Raw genomic sequence first — 21,281 nt, forward strand, 5'->3', positions numbered from 1 at the left:
AAATATCTTTTATTATTTGAAAGGTTATATTTTACATTGCTTGGGCTATTTTTATTTATCATATATTCGTACTCTAATTGACTTAAAAACAAGTCCGCTTTGAATGGACTCGCAATCCCACCTATAGGAATGCCAACAGTTTGTTTATATAAATTACCATTATATCTTATAAAAGTATTGAACAGAACAAATTCCAATAAATCACATACCATATTCAAGCTATAACATCTTGAATTAATAGTAACTTCTAAAGAAATTCGTCCATCGGTCCTTTTTTATTAAAAGTATCAATTTTCAAAAATCCGATATTAGACACAAGAAAAGATTTCTTAATGACCATTTTCCATTTTTCGAACACTAAATTAAGTGACAAATTTGTATACAGAGCAGTAAAATCAAATGAATCGACTCTTTTAGCTGAAACAATAGCCAAAGAATCTATCACTTGTAATGAGTTATTAACACTCCAATATGGGTTAAAGTTAGAAATTTTTTTTAATTCCAGAACAATATGCTTTAAATTTATTTTTAACTTTTCCAAAAATTAAAGATAGGTCAGTGGCCACAATTCTGGTTGGACACCTCGCTGCCCCAGCAAAAAAAACGTGGTTTTGGTGGATTTTTATGAAATTTTACCGTCCAATATAAGAAAGGGAACTTTTTATCATTATCATTAATTTTAATATTGAATTTTTTCGAAATTCTTTCTTCTATATATTCTTCTATATATTGAATTTTTTCAAAATTCTTTCTTCTATATTTTCAATTAAACTATTCTCCTCTATATATATATATATATATATATATATATATATATATATATATATATATATATATATATATATATATATATATATATATATATATATATATATATATATATATATATATATATATATATATATATATATATATATATATATATATATATATATATATAATATATAATATATATATTATTTCCTTTTTCTTTGTTTTGTTTTAGGTCAACACTAGTTTGCACGATATCTGTCATTACTGTACTTCAAATGGTGAATGTTCTTCAAGTTGTTGTGCACCTATTCAAGGCAAATTGGAACCAATATATGCATTTTGTCGAATTCAAAACGATAGTGCAATTCCTTGTTTATCTGATAATGTGGATTTGAATTTTGATGCAACTGGAATACGGTTCAAGAAACTCTGCTTGAGCTTAAAACTTGAAGAAAATAAAAGTGGAAAGGTATTGTTTCAGCTCTACCAAGTAAAAAATTTCCAGCGTTTCTTATAGGTCATTTTGGGGCACAAGGAGAGTACTTCTGCAAGTTAGCGTTCTTCTGCAAGTTAGGTATGCACACGACCTCGTGTGCATACCTGCACTAGCTGACACAGCCTCGTTTTGAAAAGTAGCAGATCACTACATAACTGAGTTTGTTATCATTTTCTCTGCCAAAATAGAATTGGAAAAGATATTTTTTTCTCTTTACATCAAAATCTAAGGAAAAAAAATATCTTTAACCTACAAAAAATTTCTTTAACCTACATAACATTTCAAAACTAGCCTATGGAATCCTCCGATGAAAAATTGCTCATCCAGCAATTCCAGATTTGGAGCATTATCGTTAGAGATTTTGCCTATTATTAGTAATATTATTTCCACTAGAATAGCCTATTTTAGGGAGAACCCTTTAAATAGTAACTTTGAAAATGCTGCTCATCAACAAGTAAAAAAAAATCATATTGGAAAAGAAAGCTAAATTGCCAGTTAAAGAGAAATTTGAAGGACGTGTTCGTACTATAGCTAAAAATTACGGAGCTGGCTCAGACCAAAGCATGGTCACCGGTCCTAAGAATTTTTCTTTGGCGTCCATTATGAATACTATTTTATAGTATGGCACGATCACAAATAATGAAGAGCATATTGTTGCAAAAATAGATATTGCCGAAGAGCAAAAGACGCTAGAGTATATTGAAAACACAGTTTCTTATTTTTGCCCAACCTTTATTTTACTTTAATTGCACGATTTTTTTTTTACAGTAGAAAGCAATCAGTTAGCTAGTTAAACAAAATATGCTATGTATTATTCTTTTATTCAGTCTATATTTAACCTTTGGTGACTTTCTAATATGTCACAGTTGGGTTTGTGTGTCGGAAAAAAAAAACACTTACTTAGTAGCGATGAAGAAGAAAAAAATTGATTAAAAAGATTATAAAGGTTTTACATATAAAATTTTTACTTATTTTCTCATATTTTTTTTAAACAAAAATTGCGTAAAAAGGAATAGGAGTGGAGAAGTTGCAACGACTCAATATTGTTCAATTTGAAAACTGTCAATGATCAGCATCTTCTGAACTTGTATTCCGACAAATTTGTAGTTCATTTGAAATGGACAACACTGTAAAGGGATGCATAAAAGGGTGGAGTAGACCAGAAAGTTTAAACTCATTGTACACGATAAATAAAGCAGTTAGACCTGAGCTCTATATGTTTCAAGCACCGACAAGGATAACAGAACTAAAAAAAAAATTCATACTAATTTGGGATTTAAAATGATCTTGGAATTTACGCTGTTTAAATATCCTCATCGAAAAAGAAAGGTTACAGCGACCTGAGAGATACGAAAAGACTATATATATATATATATATATATATATATATATATATATATATATATATATATATATATATATATATATATATATATATATATATATATATATATATATATATATATATATATATATATATATATATATATATATATATATATATATATATATATATATATATATATATATATATATATATATATATATATATATATATATATATATATATATATATATATATATATATATATATATATATATATATATATATATATATATATATATATATATATATATATATATATATATATATATATATATATATATATATATATATATATATATATATATTTATATATATATATATTTATATGAAACATCAACTGAGTTAACAGTCATAAGAAAAACAACGACAAAACAGTATAAAAACATTCTGACTCGTACGTTTCAAACGATAAACTTCCAAAATACACTTTGAAACATCAACTGAGTTAACACTCACAAGATAAACCACGACACAACAGTATAAAAACATTCTTACTCGTACGTTTCAAACGAGAAACTTCCAAAATACACTTTGAAACATAAACTGAGTTAACACTCACAAGATAAACCACGACACAACAGTATAAAAATATTCCGACTCCTACGTTTCAAACGAGAAACTTCCAAAATACACTTTGAAACATCAATTGAGGTAACACTGACACGATAAACCACGACACAAAAGTATAAAAATATTCTGACTCGTACGTTTCAAACGAGAAACTTCCAAAATACACTTTGAAACATCAATTGAGGTTACACTGACACGATAAACCTCGACAAAACAGTATAAAAATATTCTGACTCGTACGTTTCAAATGCGAAACTTCCAAAATACACTTTGAAACATCAACTGAGTTAACACTCACAAGATAAACCACGACACAACAGTATAAAAACATTACGACTCGTACGTTTCAAACGAGAAACTTCCAAAATGCACTTTGAAACATCAACTGAGTTAACACTGACAAGATCAACCACGACACAACAGTATAAGAATATTCTGACTCGTACGTTTCAAACGAGAAAGTTCCAAAATGCACTTTGAAACATCAATTGAGGTAACACTGACACAACCACGTTGTGTCAATTGAGTTAAACCACGACACAACTGTATAAAAACATTCTGACTCGTACGTTTCAAACAAGAAACTTCCAAAATACACTTTGAAACATCAACTGAGTTAACACTCACAAGATAAACCACGACACAAAAGTATAAAAATATTCTGACTCCTACGTTACAAACGAGAAACTTCCAAAATACACTTTGAAACATCAAGTGAGGTAACACTGACACGATAAACCACGACAAAACAGTATAAAAATATTCTGACACGTACGTTTCAAACGCTAAACTTCCAAAATGCACTTTGAAACATCAACTGAGGTAACACTCACAAGATGAGCCATGACACATCAGTATAAAAACATTCTGACTCGTATGTTTCAAACGTGAACCTTCCAAGATGCATTTTGAAACATCAAGTGAGGTAGCACTCACAAGATAAGCCATGACACAACAGTATAAGAACATTCTGAGTCGTATGTTTCAGCAAGAACGTTCCAAGGTGCACTTTGAAACATCAATTGAGGTAACACTGACACGATAAACCACGACAAAACAGTATAAAAATATTCTGACTCGTACGTTTCAAATGAGAAACTTCCAAAATACACTTTGAAACATCAACTGAGTTAACACTCACAAAATTAGCCACGACAGAACAGTATAAAAAACATTCTGACGCATACGTTTCAAAAGAAAAACTTCTAAAATACATTTTGAAACATCAACTGAGGTATGACTGACACGATATAACCACGACACAACAGTATAAAAACATTCTGACACGTACGTTTCAAACGAGAAACTTCAAAAATACACTTTGAAACATATAGCGACCACGGCCGAGAAGTAAAGCTAGGTCAAGTCACGTGATCATTTCTTAGCGCCTATGGCTCTAATACTTTCAACTTCTTAGCATACTCCAATGCTAAACAATATTTCATATCACGTACATCCCATATTGTGTACTTGTTTATTATAGCGACCACAGCTGAGAAGTAGTGCTAGGTCAAGTCACATGTCTCAATCTGTTTCACGCCAAATAATCCTCTAAAAGTTTTTAAACTATTTCGCCCAAATAATCCCCTAAAATGGCTCAAACTGTTTCACTCAAATAATCCCCTAAAATGTCAATTAATCTCTAATGTTTCCTTTGTTCTGGCAACTGTTCACTGATACGTTTAAATTCCCATGAAGCTTATTGATTTTTTTTTTCATGAATGCTTACACAATCGAAGCTCTTTAAGTTAAACATAATTCATGCCTGTCTCAATTACACATCATCCTATTACATAAGGCGGAATTCGACAACATTCCTTATATTAGTTGCGTTTGCTAATACCTCTTGGGGCTATTGCGCAAATCCAATGATAATCAATTCCCAGAAATCTAATCTGATGTAACAGCAGGTCGGATTCAATGGGACTTGTTGCTGTGACGTCACCTCGCCCTGAATTTAATATGGCTCTCCTACTTATATACATATATATATATATATATATATATATATATATATATATATATATATATATATATATATATATATATATATATATATATATATATATATATATATATATATATATATATATATATATATATATATATATATATATTTCAAAAGGGCATTTAAGCAGTATCATAGGCAGTGCCGCTCTACAACAGCTAAAAATATCATTGAAACCTTTAAAGGAGCAAATTCAATTCAAGATTAAAAGTTCTATTGCCCTTTTTAAGAGTAAAAAGAGACTGGAGGGCAAGCAGCCATCCTTGCAAGCCCGTGCATTTTGCAGATACATCCAATCAAAATTTTGAGACAACCATTTTTTTCAGCATTGTACAGCATATCAGTAGCTATGTCTTTAGGAATGTTGGGTATGTCGATCCCTTACAGCTATGCAATTGGCCGATTATGTTTTAAAACTTCATGTTGCTGAAAAACTAAATCAAAAGGCACTGTCTGCATGGTCGCCAATAAGAAACCTCAGCAATGTATTGAACGACTCAGGGTATTAATTTAAAACTTTTGGGGCTAAAACTATTACTACTTCTGCTCTTACAATTAAAATAAATCAAAAGAGTGTATGTGTATGGAGGTTGTCAAAGAGCATAGATAAAATTTTTGGGAATGATATTAAGTTTTATTCTTCAGGTGAACTTGATGAGGTATAAAATTAAATTAAACAATGCTCTCCGTGTTAGGATTAAAAATTGTTGAAAAAGTTTCTCCGACATAAAAATAGCAAGCCAAAATATGGATTATTATAGAAAACAACCTAACAAATATAAAATATTATTTTTTCCATGAAAACGACTATGTCAATAAAAAACGAACATAAAGTAATAAAAAAAAACTTTTTCCACAAAAAAGGTTTATCAAATAAAAAAGTAAAGAGCATCACTAAGCAAAGCAGGATTTACAGCTTTGACGCTTCTAGGCCCAAGTATTTTGCCACTCTGTTTTTGCCAGATTTTCGGGGAAATCCCTGAAAATTTGAGGATAGTGGAAGCACTGAACAGAACACAATTGATGAGCCAAAAGTAGTGAAAGAGAGAGGTGATACTGAACTCTCAGTTGTCATTCTTGGGAGACATTTGACAGTTCATAAATGGCCACGGTATCCCTGTGTTGTTTTAAAATAACTTCTCGGTGAAAAGGCAGGGCGGCGGTGGAGTAAACCTGGTACTTTGACGATAAATCATATCAGTCCAGATTTATTAAAAAAAAATCACCCTGTGATAATTTATTGTGCCCCTGGGCATTGTGTGCCCCTTGGCCCGGGCTTAGCCTATTGGTAAATCATGGCCTGCCACTAAGCCAAAAATGAGCAGAAATAAAGTCAAATAACCTTCCAATCGCAAAACTACCGCAAATCACCATCAATAAATAAATGAAACTCAAAAGGAACAGAAATCAGAGGCAACGCTATAACGTTGCCTATGAATGAATGATTTTATTAAGTGATTAAACCCGTACTGAGTATTTCACTATCTAGTCTACGAAATACAGCATAAAATATCAGAAACTGAAAGACACAAACAAAATACTAAATACCACAGAGAAACAAGGAAAAACGATAAGTAGATAACATATATTAACACTTAATAGTAAGTAAATGAAGGGGAGAAAGAAGAAGAGGAAAAAAAGAAAAAAAGAAATTATACAATATCCCGTCTCTTTGTTCGGTTCAGATATTCCAAAACAGCATACCGAGCCTCTTTAATACACCAGATAACATTAATATTAAAAGTATTAGAGTAAGAAAACCCTTATGAAAGAACATCTCAGTTCTTTAATTTTCAAAACATTTACACTCAAAAAGATAATGATATGAAGTCTCTTCGTCACTTCAATCACAAGTGGAATAATTACTTTTATTAATTCGACATAAAAATGAATTTGATCTACAGTGACCACTTACAAGTAAAGGCCATACGGCTCCAATGTTTTATTGTTATTTATTTATTTTTTTGTTTTATTTCCCAGAGGCACTTCACATGGAAAGAGTCGTCCCATAAACTTTGGAGGGGGCCGATTCGATTGGAAATTGGAAGTTCTAGTGTCCTTTTTAAGATTGAAAGATGATCAGAGGGCAATATAGTGATCAGAGAATGATCAGAGTGATCAGGCAGACTCAAAACGAGCAGAAATTAATATGAGTAGGGTTCAAAACCCCTATGCTTTCTAAAAGCCAGAATATAATTTGCACTTTGCTGAAAAAAATCAAATGAATTTACTGAACAAAAATGTGGATTTTCAGTTTAATATACATATTAATATACATTTTAGTTCAACGAAATAGTTAGAGAAACATTGTTTTATTCTAGGGAGATACCAGCTTTCCTTTAATTAAAATATTAGCAGATGATATGAAGGACATTCACTCTTCAGCACCGACCAAACCCAATCCAATTGGACGCAAAACCGACAAAGAATCGAACAAAACAGAAGGATTGGAGGCATCAATGGAAATCAAGAGTAAGTTGCTGTTTGCTGTTTTATATGTTTATATTTATATTTTTGCTCTTTAATCCACCAAAATGAGAAAAAACATAATTTTTTTTGTATGTATAACACACAAACAAAATTATAATGACAAATAGCCTAAGGAACTGTTGAACAAAAGACATAAAATAGAAAAGAAAACTTGGCCTATCCTGTTTTGTGGAGAACATGTGAAAAAAGCTTGCTTACTAAAATCAGTCGAGAATTTAAAGACTTTTTTTGCTCGATAAATCCATATACTAGTATTGTTAGCTAGAAAGAATAATGTAAGATAGGTACTATATGTTTTGCACTAGGAATGACTAGGACTATCTTTCTTGGCGTTTTTTACTATTAGCCATGTCTTAATGCCTACTGCAAAATACTTGATTTTAATTCAAAATCAACGGACTCCGACAAAATCAACAAAATCCGTTGATTTTAAATTAAAATCAAGTATTTTTCAGGCATCAAGACATGGCTAATTGTAGAAAAAGCAAAGACAGATAGTCCGAGTAATTGAGAGGTAAATCTGGGATAAGCCCTTTTTAGAATTGTATAAAAATGATGTTATTTCGTTTTTGATAGATAAGTATATCTGTCATCCATCCATAGGTTATTCATAAGGCAGAACTAAGTAGTATTCCTGGGGCAGAATTTAATTCTGCCCTTGAATTAAAATCAAGTATTTTGCAGGCATGGCTGCATGGCTAATTGTAGAAAAAGCAAAGACAGACAGTCCGAGTAATTGAGAGGCAAATTGGGGATAAGCCCTTATTAGTATTGTATAAAAACGATATAATTTCATTTGTTGATAGATAAGTCTATGTCTATCTAATCATCCATCCATAGGTCATTCCTAGGGCAGAACTATTGTAGATAGTCATAGAATTAAGGGACGAAAGATTGGATTGATTTTGGGTTGTTGGGTGACGGACAATGTCCACTGGACTTGTATGCAAAATCTGGGACTGAATTTGGTTGGACTTACAGGCAGCGAACAAGTAAAACCTAAGCTGAATTAAATTGAATTAAAGCCTACTTTTGAATTAAAATCAAGTATTTTGCAGGTATCAAGATATGGCTACTTGTAGAAAAAGCCAAGACAGATAGTCCGAGAAATTGAGAGGCAAATCTGGGATAAGCCCTTTTTAGGATTGTATAAAAAGAATGTCATTTCATTTGTTGATAGATAAGTCTATCTATCATCCATCCATAGGTGATTCCTAGGGTAGAAAAAAGGTACGCCGTAAGATGTAAGTCAAAACTACACAAAAGCAAACTTCACCTATGCTAACCGGAGGGGTCTCGCCTTACCTCAATCTAAAACTACTTGCAAGTATCAATTCCCCCCTCCCCCCATCAAACAAAAATCTGAAATCATCAACATTCAAAATTTTTTGAAGTTTGTCACCAAAACTGAAATACTGCCTTTCTACTCTATATAGATGAAATACTATTATACCATCTCAGTAATTTTATTCATTTTCCTAGTGTACCGACACTTGCAAGGTATATTGCAAATTTTAGTCATTATTAAAAAACAAGTACAAAAATAAGCTTCCAAAGAAAGTAAAGAGTAATATTAAGACCTATGAAGAGCAGAAATAAAGTCATTTAATAACTCAGAACTAGATCATCAGAATCACTTATTTCAAATCAGCTTTCTTAGTCTTTAATAAAACAAATTGTAAACTAAATGATACTGTCGTTGAAAGTCCTAGGCCTAGGGCATTTTATTAAAGGCACCAGCAAAAAATGACAAGAATTAATTGTTAAAGCGGATTAGTTCTGCAAAGTACTGGTACCAATTTTTTTCCCGTGATCAACTACTGAATTAGCAGCAGGGGTAGACGATGTTGGTACTTGGTACAAGCAAAAATGAAATGATTGAAATGTATCATCAACAGGAACTGGCCATCTTCAAGGATTTTAATCCTCAAAGACTCGAAACCAGATTTATAATCAGCAAATGGACTTCTTATATATCATGGCATACATATTCAATTTTATGAACCTGAGGTCCCCATACATGACATGCATAGTCTAATAGGGAAAGTATACATGCTAGATATTTGGTTTTGAGCTGATTTACTCGGATACTCAAGCAGATCATTAAAACCAAAAAATCAAGTGTCAACTTCCTAAGCTAGCCCTTGAACATGAACGTTAGAGGAGAAATTAGAACTGGAACTACATCTTAGGAAAGTGGCTGACGGATGGTAATGGGTAGGAGAATTGGCAGCCATATCCTTTTTGCTGGTTAAATTGACGGTTTAATTTTTGCATTCGGCGATCTACAAACCTTTTTAAACCAAATTCTTCTTTGAATTCTGCTGAAAGATTAAGGCTGCACAGCTTCGGTTTTCTCCATCGTGAACTTGAGAAATGCAGATAGGTCGTTAACACATTTAACTCGATTATTGATGTTGTCCATAAAGTAGGTAATTATGGCAAGGAAAATTAGAGCGCGTTAACGCATTTATCTTAATTATTGATGTTGTCCCTAACGTAGGTAATTATGGCAAGGAAAATTAGAGTGGCAAATTTGATGCAGCGAGGAGCTCCACAAGTTATTTCGACCCAGTCAGGGTTGAGATCACTGGAAATTATGGTGTGGATTGGCTGAAACCGGGACATGGGAAATCAATAACAAGCAGCAATATACGTTTACGTACGCCCATTTTCTTAAGATTAGTAGCAGCTACACGATGCTTAATCAAATCAAACGTTCTTATGTTGTCATAAACAGCCATATAATTTTCAAAACAGCCATACTGGTACGGATGAAGTGAATCTGTGACTTGTGATGTGATTTTACGGTACACAAAGGACTCGGTGACTTTGGCAAGGTTCGGCATCATTGAAGTGGATCTTAACTGATCGCAACTTTTGAGATGCCCTTCCTTTGTAATGACACACAAATGAGCTAGTCTCCAAGGCTGATTAATGATTGATCACTAAAACACTAATTTTAACTGAAATTAAGGGTTTTGCAAGAAACATTGCGTATTCTTGCAGAAATTTAGTGGTAAGTCGACAGGATAGGAAGCACAGTTATTTCTTCATTTACGTACCTCCCTGTAAACATTGTATTGAGTAACTTGTTTTATTTATCAGATTTACAGTTTTCTATCAGAGTATTTACATCAATTGCACTCCTTGCTTGTTAAAGAAATAGCTAAATTTTTGTCCTACTATTAACTTCCAATCTGTTTTCAGCATCAGTAGTTCAATTTTCAGTAGTTCTGTTTTCAGTATCACTACTAACAAATTTTCTGGTCATCTTTTTGACAGCCGAACGCCACTTACATGATACTCTCAAGCAGGGGTGCCATATTTCAAATAAAATACTTCGTTTTATTTATTCTAATGACACTGGCAACGATATTTTGTAGCTTTTTGCAGCTGAAGTACACCTTAACTATGCTGCTAATGTCTAATTCTAGTTAGTTCTAGCTAGTTGCTTCAGGTCTTTTGTGGTTCCACTGCTTATCGGATTGAAAATTAGCATTACATTATCCAAGAAAAATTCTCGAAATTTTTGAGCAACGGAGTTGAGTGTTTCAACCTTAAATCTCAAGTCAGTGATCGAACAAGTCTCATCGAATGCTTAAATACCGATCCACTGCCCTCGGTTTTGTCATGTTGTTCTTTGCTTGCAACAAGATTACATAATGATGGATGGTTTGCAATGGACCCGTTGAGAGGGGATGACGATAAAGTTCACTGACATTGGCAAACATCAGGCCAAATATGCACCGCCACTTTGATGGGTAGGAGTGTTCACTACCTGTTTTGAATCAAATGCATTTGATAACCATTGTTTGTTAGACTGGTTAGAGACACTTCTAACAACAAAGGCAGGAGCCACGTTAAAACATATCAAAACACCATTGCTCCTATATATTTGGGCACTACCAGGATAGCATACAGTCACCACCTTTAGGCACGGAAACCTCTTCGGCAGTTGGGAAGGCTTAAATGCAGGCCAGATTACCTCAGGACAAAAATTACTGGGGCATTTAGTAGTTTGGTTACGAAGTTATTAGGAAAATATAGCACCACAACCACCCCTTTTGGTTAGGCCTCTATCACGGCAGATGTTTAGGATAGCAGGTGTAACCTTTAATAATTCGTCACTGTTCCGTCGAAAGGTCGTATCCGACATTTTCACACGTCTAAGGTAATTCCAAAAAACTGTTTGCTTAGCTTTTCTCAAAAGGAAGATCAAAAGGATAATGTAGATAAGGAGGACCATGGTGTGATGCAATTAGTTTTTTGCAATAATTCAGAAATTTGAAAATATTAGATACGACCTTTAATAACAGTGAATATCTCTGCATTTAGTAACGATTGTCGTTATTGTACTGGATTCTCCTAGAGGGATTTCTAGTTGATCCGTTTTATTAGTCAGGGATAAGGCGTTGGTCGTGAGAAAGGAGCGAAGTTGCAAATTGGCAGACAGGAGTTCGAGATGTAACACATGTGGAATCTAGCTAGAATCAGTAAACTGTCGCATCAGCGTACAACGGCGTAAGGCTTGGAGGGATTTCATAGTGGGTCCGACAGTTTATTCTTTCGAGCGACCTTACTCTAATTTTCTGCTTTTTAATCTTTTGATTTGGTCAATAGACCGGAAATATGTACTGGAATCACATGCCTCTTATTCCTTTTACCTCTGAACCTGCCTCTGCGGTGGTATCTGAAGGTGTTTTCTGGAAACATACATTGTTGCTATCTATTGGTCTTTTTAGAATGTCCAAATCGCCATATAAAGATGAAAATAGATGGCAAGACTCACATTAAAACTTAAATGAAAGATAACTTGCAAACAAAGAAATCCAAAACGATCAAGAATTACAACGGATAATCACCTCAAACATAAAAATAACAATAATAGATGAGTCCTAAAACTAACAGAATTTAAAATGAATAATTAAGTTAATCTTGAACCGAACAGAATTTACCAATTTCAAGAGTAGGTTAATCACCCCATAGACCTTCTAAGGGCCAAGATGTCATTTGCGATTCACCCCTCTCCTCCAAAACCCTCTAAAAAGATCGAATGCCATTTACGTTTTACTAGAAATTTTAATTTATTTTGATTAGTGTGGTTTGTATTTGTCAAAACATCGACAAAAAAAAGAAGGAAAATCACTCTAATAATCAAAATTACCTGAAAAGACTAATATATTATGACATTAGTTCCAGAAAGTCTCCACAAATTTTTACTCTTTACTGTTATCATAGGCAGTGCAATGGCGCTGCCTATGTATTATTTATTTATTCAATGTAATATTTTGTTTGTATTTGTTTTTGTTTTTTTCCCAGACTACCTCCTATGGTAAAATTTGTTGTAGACACTTCGGAAGGGGCTCCTTCGATTGGAAATTGAAAGTTCTAGTAACCTTTTTAAGAGTTAGAAGGGGTTGGAGGATAAACAGTTCCTCTCCAATGCCTTATATAGCTTCCCCCAAACCCCAAAAGAAATTCGATCAAAATTTTTAGACAGCCTTTAAATAGATTTTGAACCTAATCAGTACTCACTATGTGTGTTCAAAAAGTTAAGAGTATACCTGCAGTATATTAGAAACGGCTAAAATATCAAGTAGAGACTTCCAGGAAATGTTGAAGGGGATGTTGAATGTCAAAAGAATAGTAATAATCATAATCTTATTTCTGACCCACTATACTACAACACAAGTGGAATATTATATCAAAGCAAGAAAAAATGCAATATTAGCACAACAAAAATCGTACTTTCTAGTGGAGCAGACGGATAAAATTATGGAAAGGGCCTGAGGAAAAAAACGCATATTCTTTCAGATTGGTACTTAAACACCAAAAGATGAAAGAATATCGGTCGAATCCCACCATATTTTCAGACAATAGTGGTGTTATGATACCGTCGCGAAAGATAAAGCAAAAGTTTGCCATATCTAAAATAAAGTATGCTAACCTCTCCCAGTTCTGTTTTTTTTTTTTCAGAAGTGATAAAGTACAGTAAAAAACAAAACAGAATGATCACAGAATTTGAATATAATTTTAAAAAAGCCTTCTGAGAGTTCCGCCTGTGGTTTGCAGCTACCTTAAAGTAGCCAAAATTGCCATAGACATTTAACATCTCCAAGAAGCTGAGCACGCAGGGTAGATAGACATGTAAAAACATGAATTCTTAGCCACCGTATCTGTGAAACAAAACATACAGAAAAAAGGCCGCAATTGAATTTAATTGAAGTTATCAAGTATTTTACAATAGGTTGTATAGGTTGCATCAAAACGCTGGGTAACTGTAGGACAGAGAAAAGTCAAGACAGATAGTCCAAGTAATTGAGAGGCAAATGTTTAAATGGCTGCCATTTACCCGTGCCCTAGCCATTTAAACATTTGCCTCTCAATTACTTGGACTATCTGTCTTGACTTTTCTCTGTCCTACAGTTACCCAGCGTCTTGATGCAACCTATACAACCTATTGTAAAATACTTGATAACTTCAATTTAAGCTTTCAGAAGCAGACTTAGAATTGAAAACTAAATATTTACACTTCTCTCTATGTTCAATGAAAGACGGATACACAGAAACATCTGAGAAATCAGTTTAACAGAGGATAGTAATCTGGTTTTAGTGGGGCTTATAACCAAAAGATTGGCGTAGACAGTATACGATGCGTCAGAAGAACCAAACAGACACTCAATTCTCATGAGCACAATACAGGCATTAAGCAGATAGGGTGGTAATACTCCACCTTGACGCACACCATATCTGATAGGACCTATCCAGCACAAACGGCTAAATCAGTTTAATCATTTGTCCTTTACTGAAAACATATGTGTTTCGAACGCTTTATCTTTTATAACGTTAATTAATCTAAAATTGCTGATACTTTCAGGAATGAATTTCAATATATTGTAAATAGTTAGCCTGCTTTCGTTAGTCCTTTTCAGCAATCTTCGTTAAAATGAAGATATTTGTTGTTATTTTGTTTCTGTCTTTTCTGTTGATGTTATGGCCAATAAAAACATACTGCTCGCCTTTTCGTTTTAACTCCCTTTAAAAATGCTTATTGAAATGAAGAGCTTAGTACCTTGCTAATATAATATTATAAAAAAAAAATTATGTCGTTATTTTACCCCAGGGGGGGGGGGCAAATAAAGTGGGAAGCACCGAGTAATGGAAACCTTAAAATCAAAATCATGAAACGGGATCCTTAAATCTGTTGAGGGTATGTAACCCTAATTCTGTGGACCGTGGCGCATCTAATAAATTAAGGCCTTTTTTGTTTTGTTGTAAGTTTCGTAGGAATTTTCACTTGGGTATAACACTACCCTATAACACTCTACATGACACATATGCATCGGGTTACCAAACCTTCCAACTACCAACGTATCAGCACAGCATTACAATTATACTCTAAAAAAAAAAAAAAAAAAAAAAACTCATACTGATACAGGCAATGACGTTACAACTGGCAACGGAAATTAGCCCTATCTAACTAATTTTTTAACAAAGAAGGCAGCTCATTCCTCAGCACTGGAAGAGCATGACGACTGAAAAATACCAACCTTGTCGACACCCTCAGTGGTCTCCTATACTGGCTTACCTGTCTAGTTCCTTAACTGTGAGGATCCGCAGCAGTAGGAAACATATTCCAAAAGCAAACCGGAACAATAAGAGTAATAATATCAAACATAAACAAAACCTTATAAAACTTACTTAATCCAAAGAACTGAAGTATTTGGACGCGAGAATAAATGGAAGATAGTATGGATAGTATACTCGGGTAGTCGGGTAGGCGTATAGCGTCTAGACATCTGAGAATATAGACGATTTACTTTTTCTTTGGTTCCAATCAAATTAGGAGAGAAGAGATCTTTAGTCTCGAAACAAGAAATTTGTGCAATAGCACCAAACATTGATTGAAACTTTATTTAACGGTCATTCGTCATTTGGTGTCATTTGAGATTTTTCAACAGCAATCGCTGAATTGTTAACACTTTATGTTTATTGCAATGCCATTTCCAAAGAAAACAATCTCTTAGTTACTTTGTGCTTTTCGCCGTATATACTCTTATACATTCAAAACGAACAAATAGCATATTGATCTAACTCAGCACAACTTACTGTTCAGGGCACAGCATACAGAGCTAATTCAGCACAACGTACTGTAAGAATGAATAAAAGTGATTGGTACTTATCTGTTATCGCCACCTCATTCAAGAAGTGAAGTTAAGTTAATCCTAACGAAATATAACAAAACATGATGAAAATATGATACTTTAAAAAACAAATTTGGGCTATATATTTGCCCATTACGCTGGCGGGGGTAAAGTATAGCGGGTCTGTATGCAAATTTTGTTAGCTACAATTATTCTGTATATTTTGAAGTAAGAATTGTTCTCTAAATTCACACTGTCCAAATACTTTACCCCCCCCCCCCCCCTAATGTGCAAATTTATAGCCAAAACATTTAAGTCTAATGTATTCTGCCACCCGCTACTTGTTTTCCACTTAGCGCAACCCAATTGTCTCGGAAAAGAGACTGATGAAACCGGTTTGTTCTCGAGTTTTACACAACGTAATTCTTGAGTCGGTCACTACAATAAATAAGTACCAAGTGGTTTTAACCAAATCCTTTTGAAATTAAAATACTTATAAAAATTCTTAGGCAGTAAATTTTTTCGAATTATTTATATTGTAATCCATAAGATAATTAGCTTCCTAACATGTGTGCCATGAATGGAGAGAAAGAGAGAAAGAGAGAGAGAGAGATAGAGAGAGGAGAGAGAGAGAGAGAGAGAGAGAGAGAGAGAGAGAGAGAGAGAGAGAGAGAGAGAGAGAGAGAGAGAGAAAAAAGGGAGATTTAACCGAAAATTTTACTAAGAGGCACCTTTTCAAGCCTATATTAAAATTTGGGCTATTTCAGATAACACTAAAGAGGTTGCTCTTGGAAGACTAATCCCAACCGAGTATACAATAAATGTGCTCATATCCACTGCAAACATAGCTATACCTTATTTTCTGGCCTTATACCTTGGTGCCATTGCTGTTTTATTGTCTCTGACGCTTGGAGGTGAAACAGGACTCCGAGGACTTGGAGAATTTTTCGAGGTAAACAGTTTTTGCCATGGGACGATCTTTCTTTCAGTACTGTATTGAATAAGTATGTGATAAATTTTCTTTCTTTTTTAATTGAATTGGGGTTAAACATAATTTCATCTCGCCATTTATAACATTAGTTTCCTCGGGTGCACTAGGTCAAAAGGTTTTATTGGAAACCCTAAATGACCCCCAAACATCTTAAAACCTCTTCACAGTAGAAGGCCGGTGCTGAATGCGTTTCAGGATCTTAAAGGAATTTTCCGGTAAATTTCTAGGTGGCACTATAATTTAGCTAAGATGAAAGTGAAAATGTCATTTGATGCCTTTCTTAACCACACAAAGAAGTTATTAACCCTAGTTAAGTTATTGAAAAGTGGTTAAAACATATCAATAGTTTATAAATAAGTTGTTCAAGAGTAATATATTCCAAAAATAGCCATTTATAATAATTTAAACTTCATTTATTAGGCAACTATAAGGTAAATCATTTTTCTACCGTTTCAAGTTTTTCAAATGCCGTCGACAAAAAAAAAGCGCTGACTTTAGCGATTCAAAACTTTGCTGTCAACAATTAAGGGTATATTCCAATTTGTGCCTATGATCTCATCATAGGCAATATTTATCGTTATTAATTAAAAAAAAACTTTCCGAAAAATAAGTTTTTCAAAGAAAAGTAAAGGCCATTTTAAACTTAAGCTCAGGAGATATGAGTACCTGTTAAAATTCAAACTCAAAACGACCAGAAATTACTATTAAAGAATAAATGAAACCCAAAACGAACAGAAATTAAATAAACAATCATAGCAAAAACCATACAACAAGTAATAATATAAATGAATAAATAGGTCTTAAAGCGAGTAATGCTTAGATTGAATATGAAAATCAAGCTTAAAATAAAAAAATATTTTCCTATTGAAGTACAAATGAAACTTAAAACGAACAGAAATTAAATAAACAATCAATGCGAACAAACATACAATATATATTAATTTAAATGAATAAATAAATCTTAAAACGAGTGAAACTTAAATTGAATATGCAAATCAAGTTTGAATCGAATAAAAATAACTACAAACAAGAGTTTGGGTATCGCCTCACTGCAGAAGCCATAAAACTACTGCGTCATTGGCGCTTTACTGAAAACGAATTATATTACAAATGTTTTCTTTTGTACTTAATATTGAAAATAAATATTAAAATTACAGTAAAATTTTAAACTGATGAGCTTTCTGCAATTAATATCATTATACATTAAAAATTCATTTTAATTTATCAGTTCTTTCCAAGATTGGTCAAGACAAATACAGTTTCACTACAAACAAAATTTGGATACTGCCCCCTTCTTTAACTGCAAAAACTTAAAGCCTTCTGCGTCATGGGCGCTTCACTGAAAACGAATTTATCTTATATTACAAATTTATTCTTTTCCAGTTCTTACAGCATTGAAAATAAAAATAAAAATTACAGTGAAAAAAAATCTTGAACTGATGGATCTTTGGACAATTAATATAATTATATATCTAATATTCAATTTGAATTTGTTTATACTTTCCAAGACTGTTCAAGACTCATATAGTTTTCAGTAAGGCACCAATGACGCAGTAGGTTTTAGGCTTTTGCAGTGAGGTGATACCCAAACTCTTGTTTGTAGTTATTTTTATTCGATTCAAACTTGATTTGCATATTCAATTTAAGTTTCACTCGTTTTAAGATTTATGTATTCATTTACATTACTACCTATTGTATGTTTGTTCGAATTGATTTTTCGTTAAATTTCTTTTTATTTTAAGTTTTATTTATATTACAACAGGAAACCATTTTTTTTTCGTTTTAATATTTATATTCATGCTTGGAAGAGGAATTCTTCAAATTAAAATCGATTGAATACTGTGAATTATTAACTGTTGCGTGTTTTTTGCTGCGATTGCTTATTCAATTTCTGCTCATTTTGGGTTTAATTTATGCTTTTATAGCAATTTCAGGTCGTTTTGAGTTTGAATTTTAACAGGTATTCATATCTCCTGAGCTTAAGTTTAAAATGGCCTTTACTTTTCTTTGAAAAACTTATTTTTCGGAAAGTTTTTTTTTAATTAATAACGATAAATATTGCCTATGATGAGATCAATGCCATTAGATCTAATTTTTACAAACTATGATTCAAAATTACCTTCAAAATCCCTTGATAAGTCATCCCGCAAGCAATAATCTAAATTACAAGATTACTGGGTTTGGGTTTTATACAATCCTAAAAAGGGCTTATGCCAGATTTGCCTCTCACCTCGACTATCTGTCTTGGTTTTTTCTACAATTAGTCATGGCTTGATGCCTGCAACTAGTAGGATTGCATAAAAATGATGTCATGAAAAGACTTGCTTTAGCCATCTTGCATTGGTTTATATGTAAAATTTTGTAACAATGGATATTCAATAGCATTTCATTGCCAGAATCCAAAAACGTCTCACACTATCCAACAACATCAGGCTGTCCATCCAAAACAATCTGTCTTAAATGATCTGTTGACGAGGAGAGACCCTGAATGTTAAGCTGAAGTACAGTAAGAGAATAATTTCCTTTGGTAACCTCCTCTCCCCCAAAATCTGAAACATATTTACGATTACAAATTGGGCTTATATTAATCAGATTAGCCTGACCCACATAATTATTTACAATACTAATTACATAAAAAGGATTATTTTCGAGTCCGCAAAGGCTCCTCTAACGGCTTAAAATATTGACAAAAGCTGGTTCTACTTGGAGTCCAAGTCACCAGAGGAACAAAAAAAATCTTTACTTAAATTCATTACAAAAGAAAACCTGCCAACGGATTATAAACACATATATAACTAATTGCACAGAAGGTATCATTAAAATGAACCATGAGCACGGAAAAAACAACAACAAACAAACAAACCAAAAAATGAAACGAAATGAAAAAGAAATCGGGAGAAATCGGGAATGAAAAAGAATGAAAAAGAACTTTGGCTAGAATTTTTCATGATCAGACCACACTTCTTGGGCTAAAGGTGCTACGAGCCGCGTTTAAAAGTTCACGACAACTTTTTAGCTAGAATTTCAGACACTAACCTGACTTAGCTGACTACTCTCTATTCTCTTTTAACTTTTGAAAAAGGCACTAGAGCTCTCAATTTACGATCGAATGAGCATCCTCCGGAGTTTTTATGACCACCAGAAGGGTCAAGGAAAGGCAGCCCCCTCCCATTCAAAATAAATTCTCCTTGTTTCAGGGTTGTGTAATAGTAGTATAGTAATATACAATAAATGCCTCACCTAGATTACCCCATCAATTTACCCCCTTCTCAACCCAATCTACACGAGTTTCAAATGAAAAATCTGCATTTTCAAGCATTTCCCGTCATAAATTTTACCGTCAAAACAGGTCTTGTGACATAAGAAATTCACGCATATTTTACTTATATTCAATACTTTTCCTATACTACAGATAAAATGTTATAATTTAATATAATTTAATATTTAGTGGATAGTTCGATATTAATTTCTAAATAATTAACCACCCATGAATAATAAACCACCCATAAACAAATTCAATGTTGGTGATTTGGTTAGAATTAATATAAAAAAGAGTGTTTTTGATAACGTTACCTACCCAATTACACAACTGAAGTGTTTCAAATAGCTGCACTGAAACATACAACCCCTATAACGTAAGAACTGTCGAATAAAACTGGTGAACTCATTATTGGTGGTTTTTACGAAAAAGAACTCTCGAAAGTTATTCAACAAAAACTTTCGTTCCGTAAATGGATTATATAAAGTTGAATAAATTATTAGCGAGTATAGTGAAAAGTAGAGAAATACAAAGAAATATAGTTCAAGAATGTTCCATAGAGCAGGCTGGATTTCGTGATTATGCTGAAAAGATGGGCGCTCTAATCGTTGAAGCAGAAGATGAAAATACAAATATAATTAATGATAAATTACATGAAAATAACGCTAATTTAAAAAGACTATTACAACGATTGGATCAATCTTCAAGCGACGCACTAACTTTTCAAGCTCACTCAAGTCAAGCTATTTTACCCCCGAATAAACCAAATTTCATTGCTAACGTCAATTCTGGGATAGATAAAGAACTTCTGACAGAAAAATAAGGACTTTGATCCAAAGGGATCCTATTTTGAAATACCTAGCTATTATTTAGAAAATGATCAATATTTAAGATGAATCAGGAACACTTAATCAAAAATATGGAGGAATGATGAAAGGTTATAAATCTGGTGAATTAGAAAAAAAATGTCTCAGCCCGTAAAAATATTCAGAAGAAGGTTAAAAGCTATTAAAGATAACTTTGATGTTGTACAACCCCAGCAAGGAACTGGTATTTATCTGAATGCAAATGAAATGATTGAAAAATTATATAGTTTGCTAGGTAGCAGAGCTGCTGCAAATAAATCTGACGAAGTGAGAAATGAAGCCATTGACCTGCTCGATTCATTATTTAAAAATAA

At 32.9% G+C, this 21,281-nt stretch overlaps 1 protein-coding gene across 1 annotated transcript in view; it reads left to right on the forward strand.

Annotated features, from left to right (window-relative positions):
- Positions 1-21,281, forward strand: part of LOC148953305 (uncharacterized) — a 75,271-nt gene that overhangs the window by 36,176 nt on the left and 17,814 nt on the right. Inside the window, exons 2-4 of the mRNA XM_089087613.1 lie at positions 986-1,222; positions 7,536-7,686; positions 16,619-16,803. Of these exons, the coding sequence (XP_088943739.1) occupies positions 7,578-7,686; positions 16,619-16,803 (294 nt within the window). The 5' untranslated portion in view covers positions 986-1,222; positions 7,536-7,577. The remainder of the gene's footprint in view (positions 1-985; positions 1,223-7,535; positions 7,687-16,618; positions 16,804-21,281) is intronic.

Source organism: Artemia sp. Qi Xiang Cuo, chromosome 4 (genome assembly GCF_049724085.1).
Source record: "Artemia sp. Qi Xiang Cuo chromosome 4, ASM4972408v1, whole genome shotgun sequence".
Taxonomy (NCBI): Eukaryota; Metazoa; Arthropoda; class Branchiopoda; order Anostraca; family Artemiidae; genus Artemia; species Artemia sp. Qi Xiang Cuo.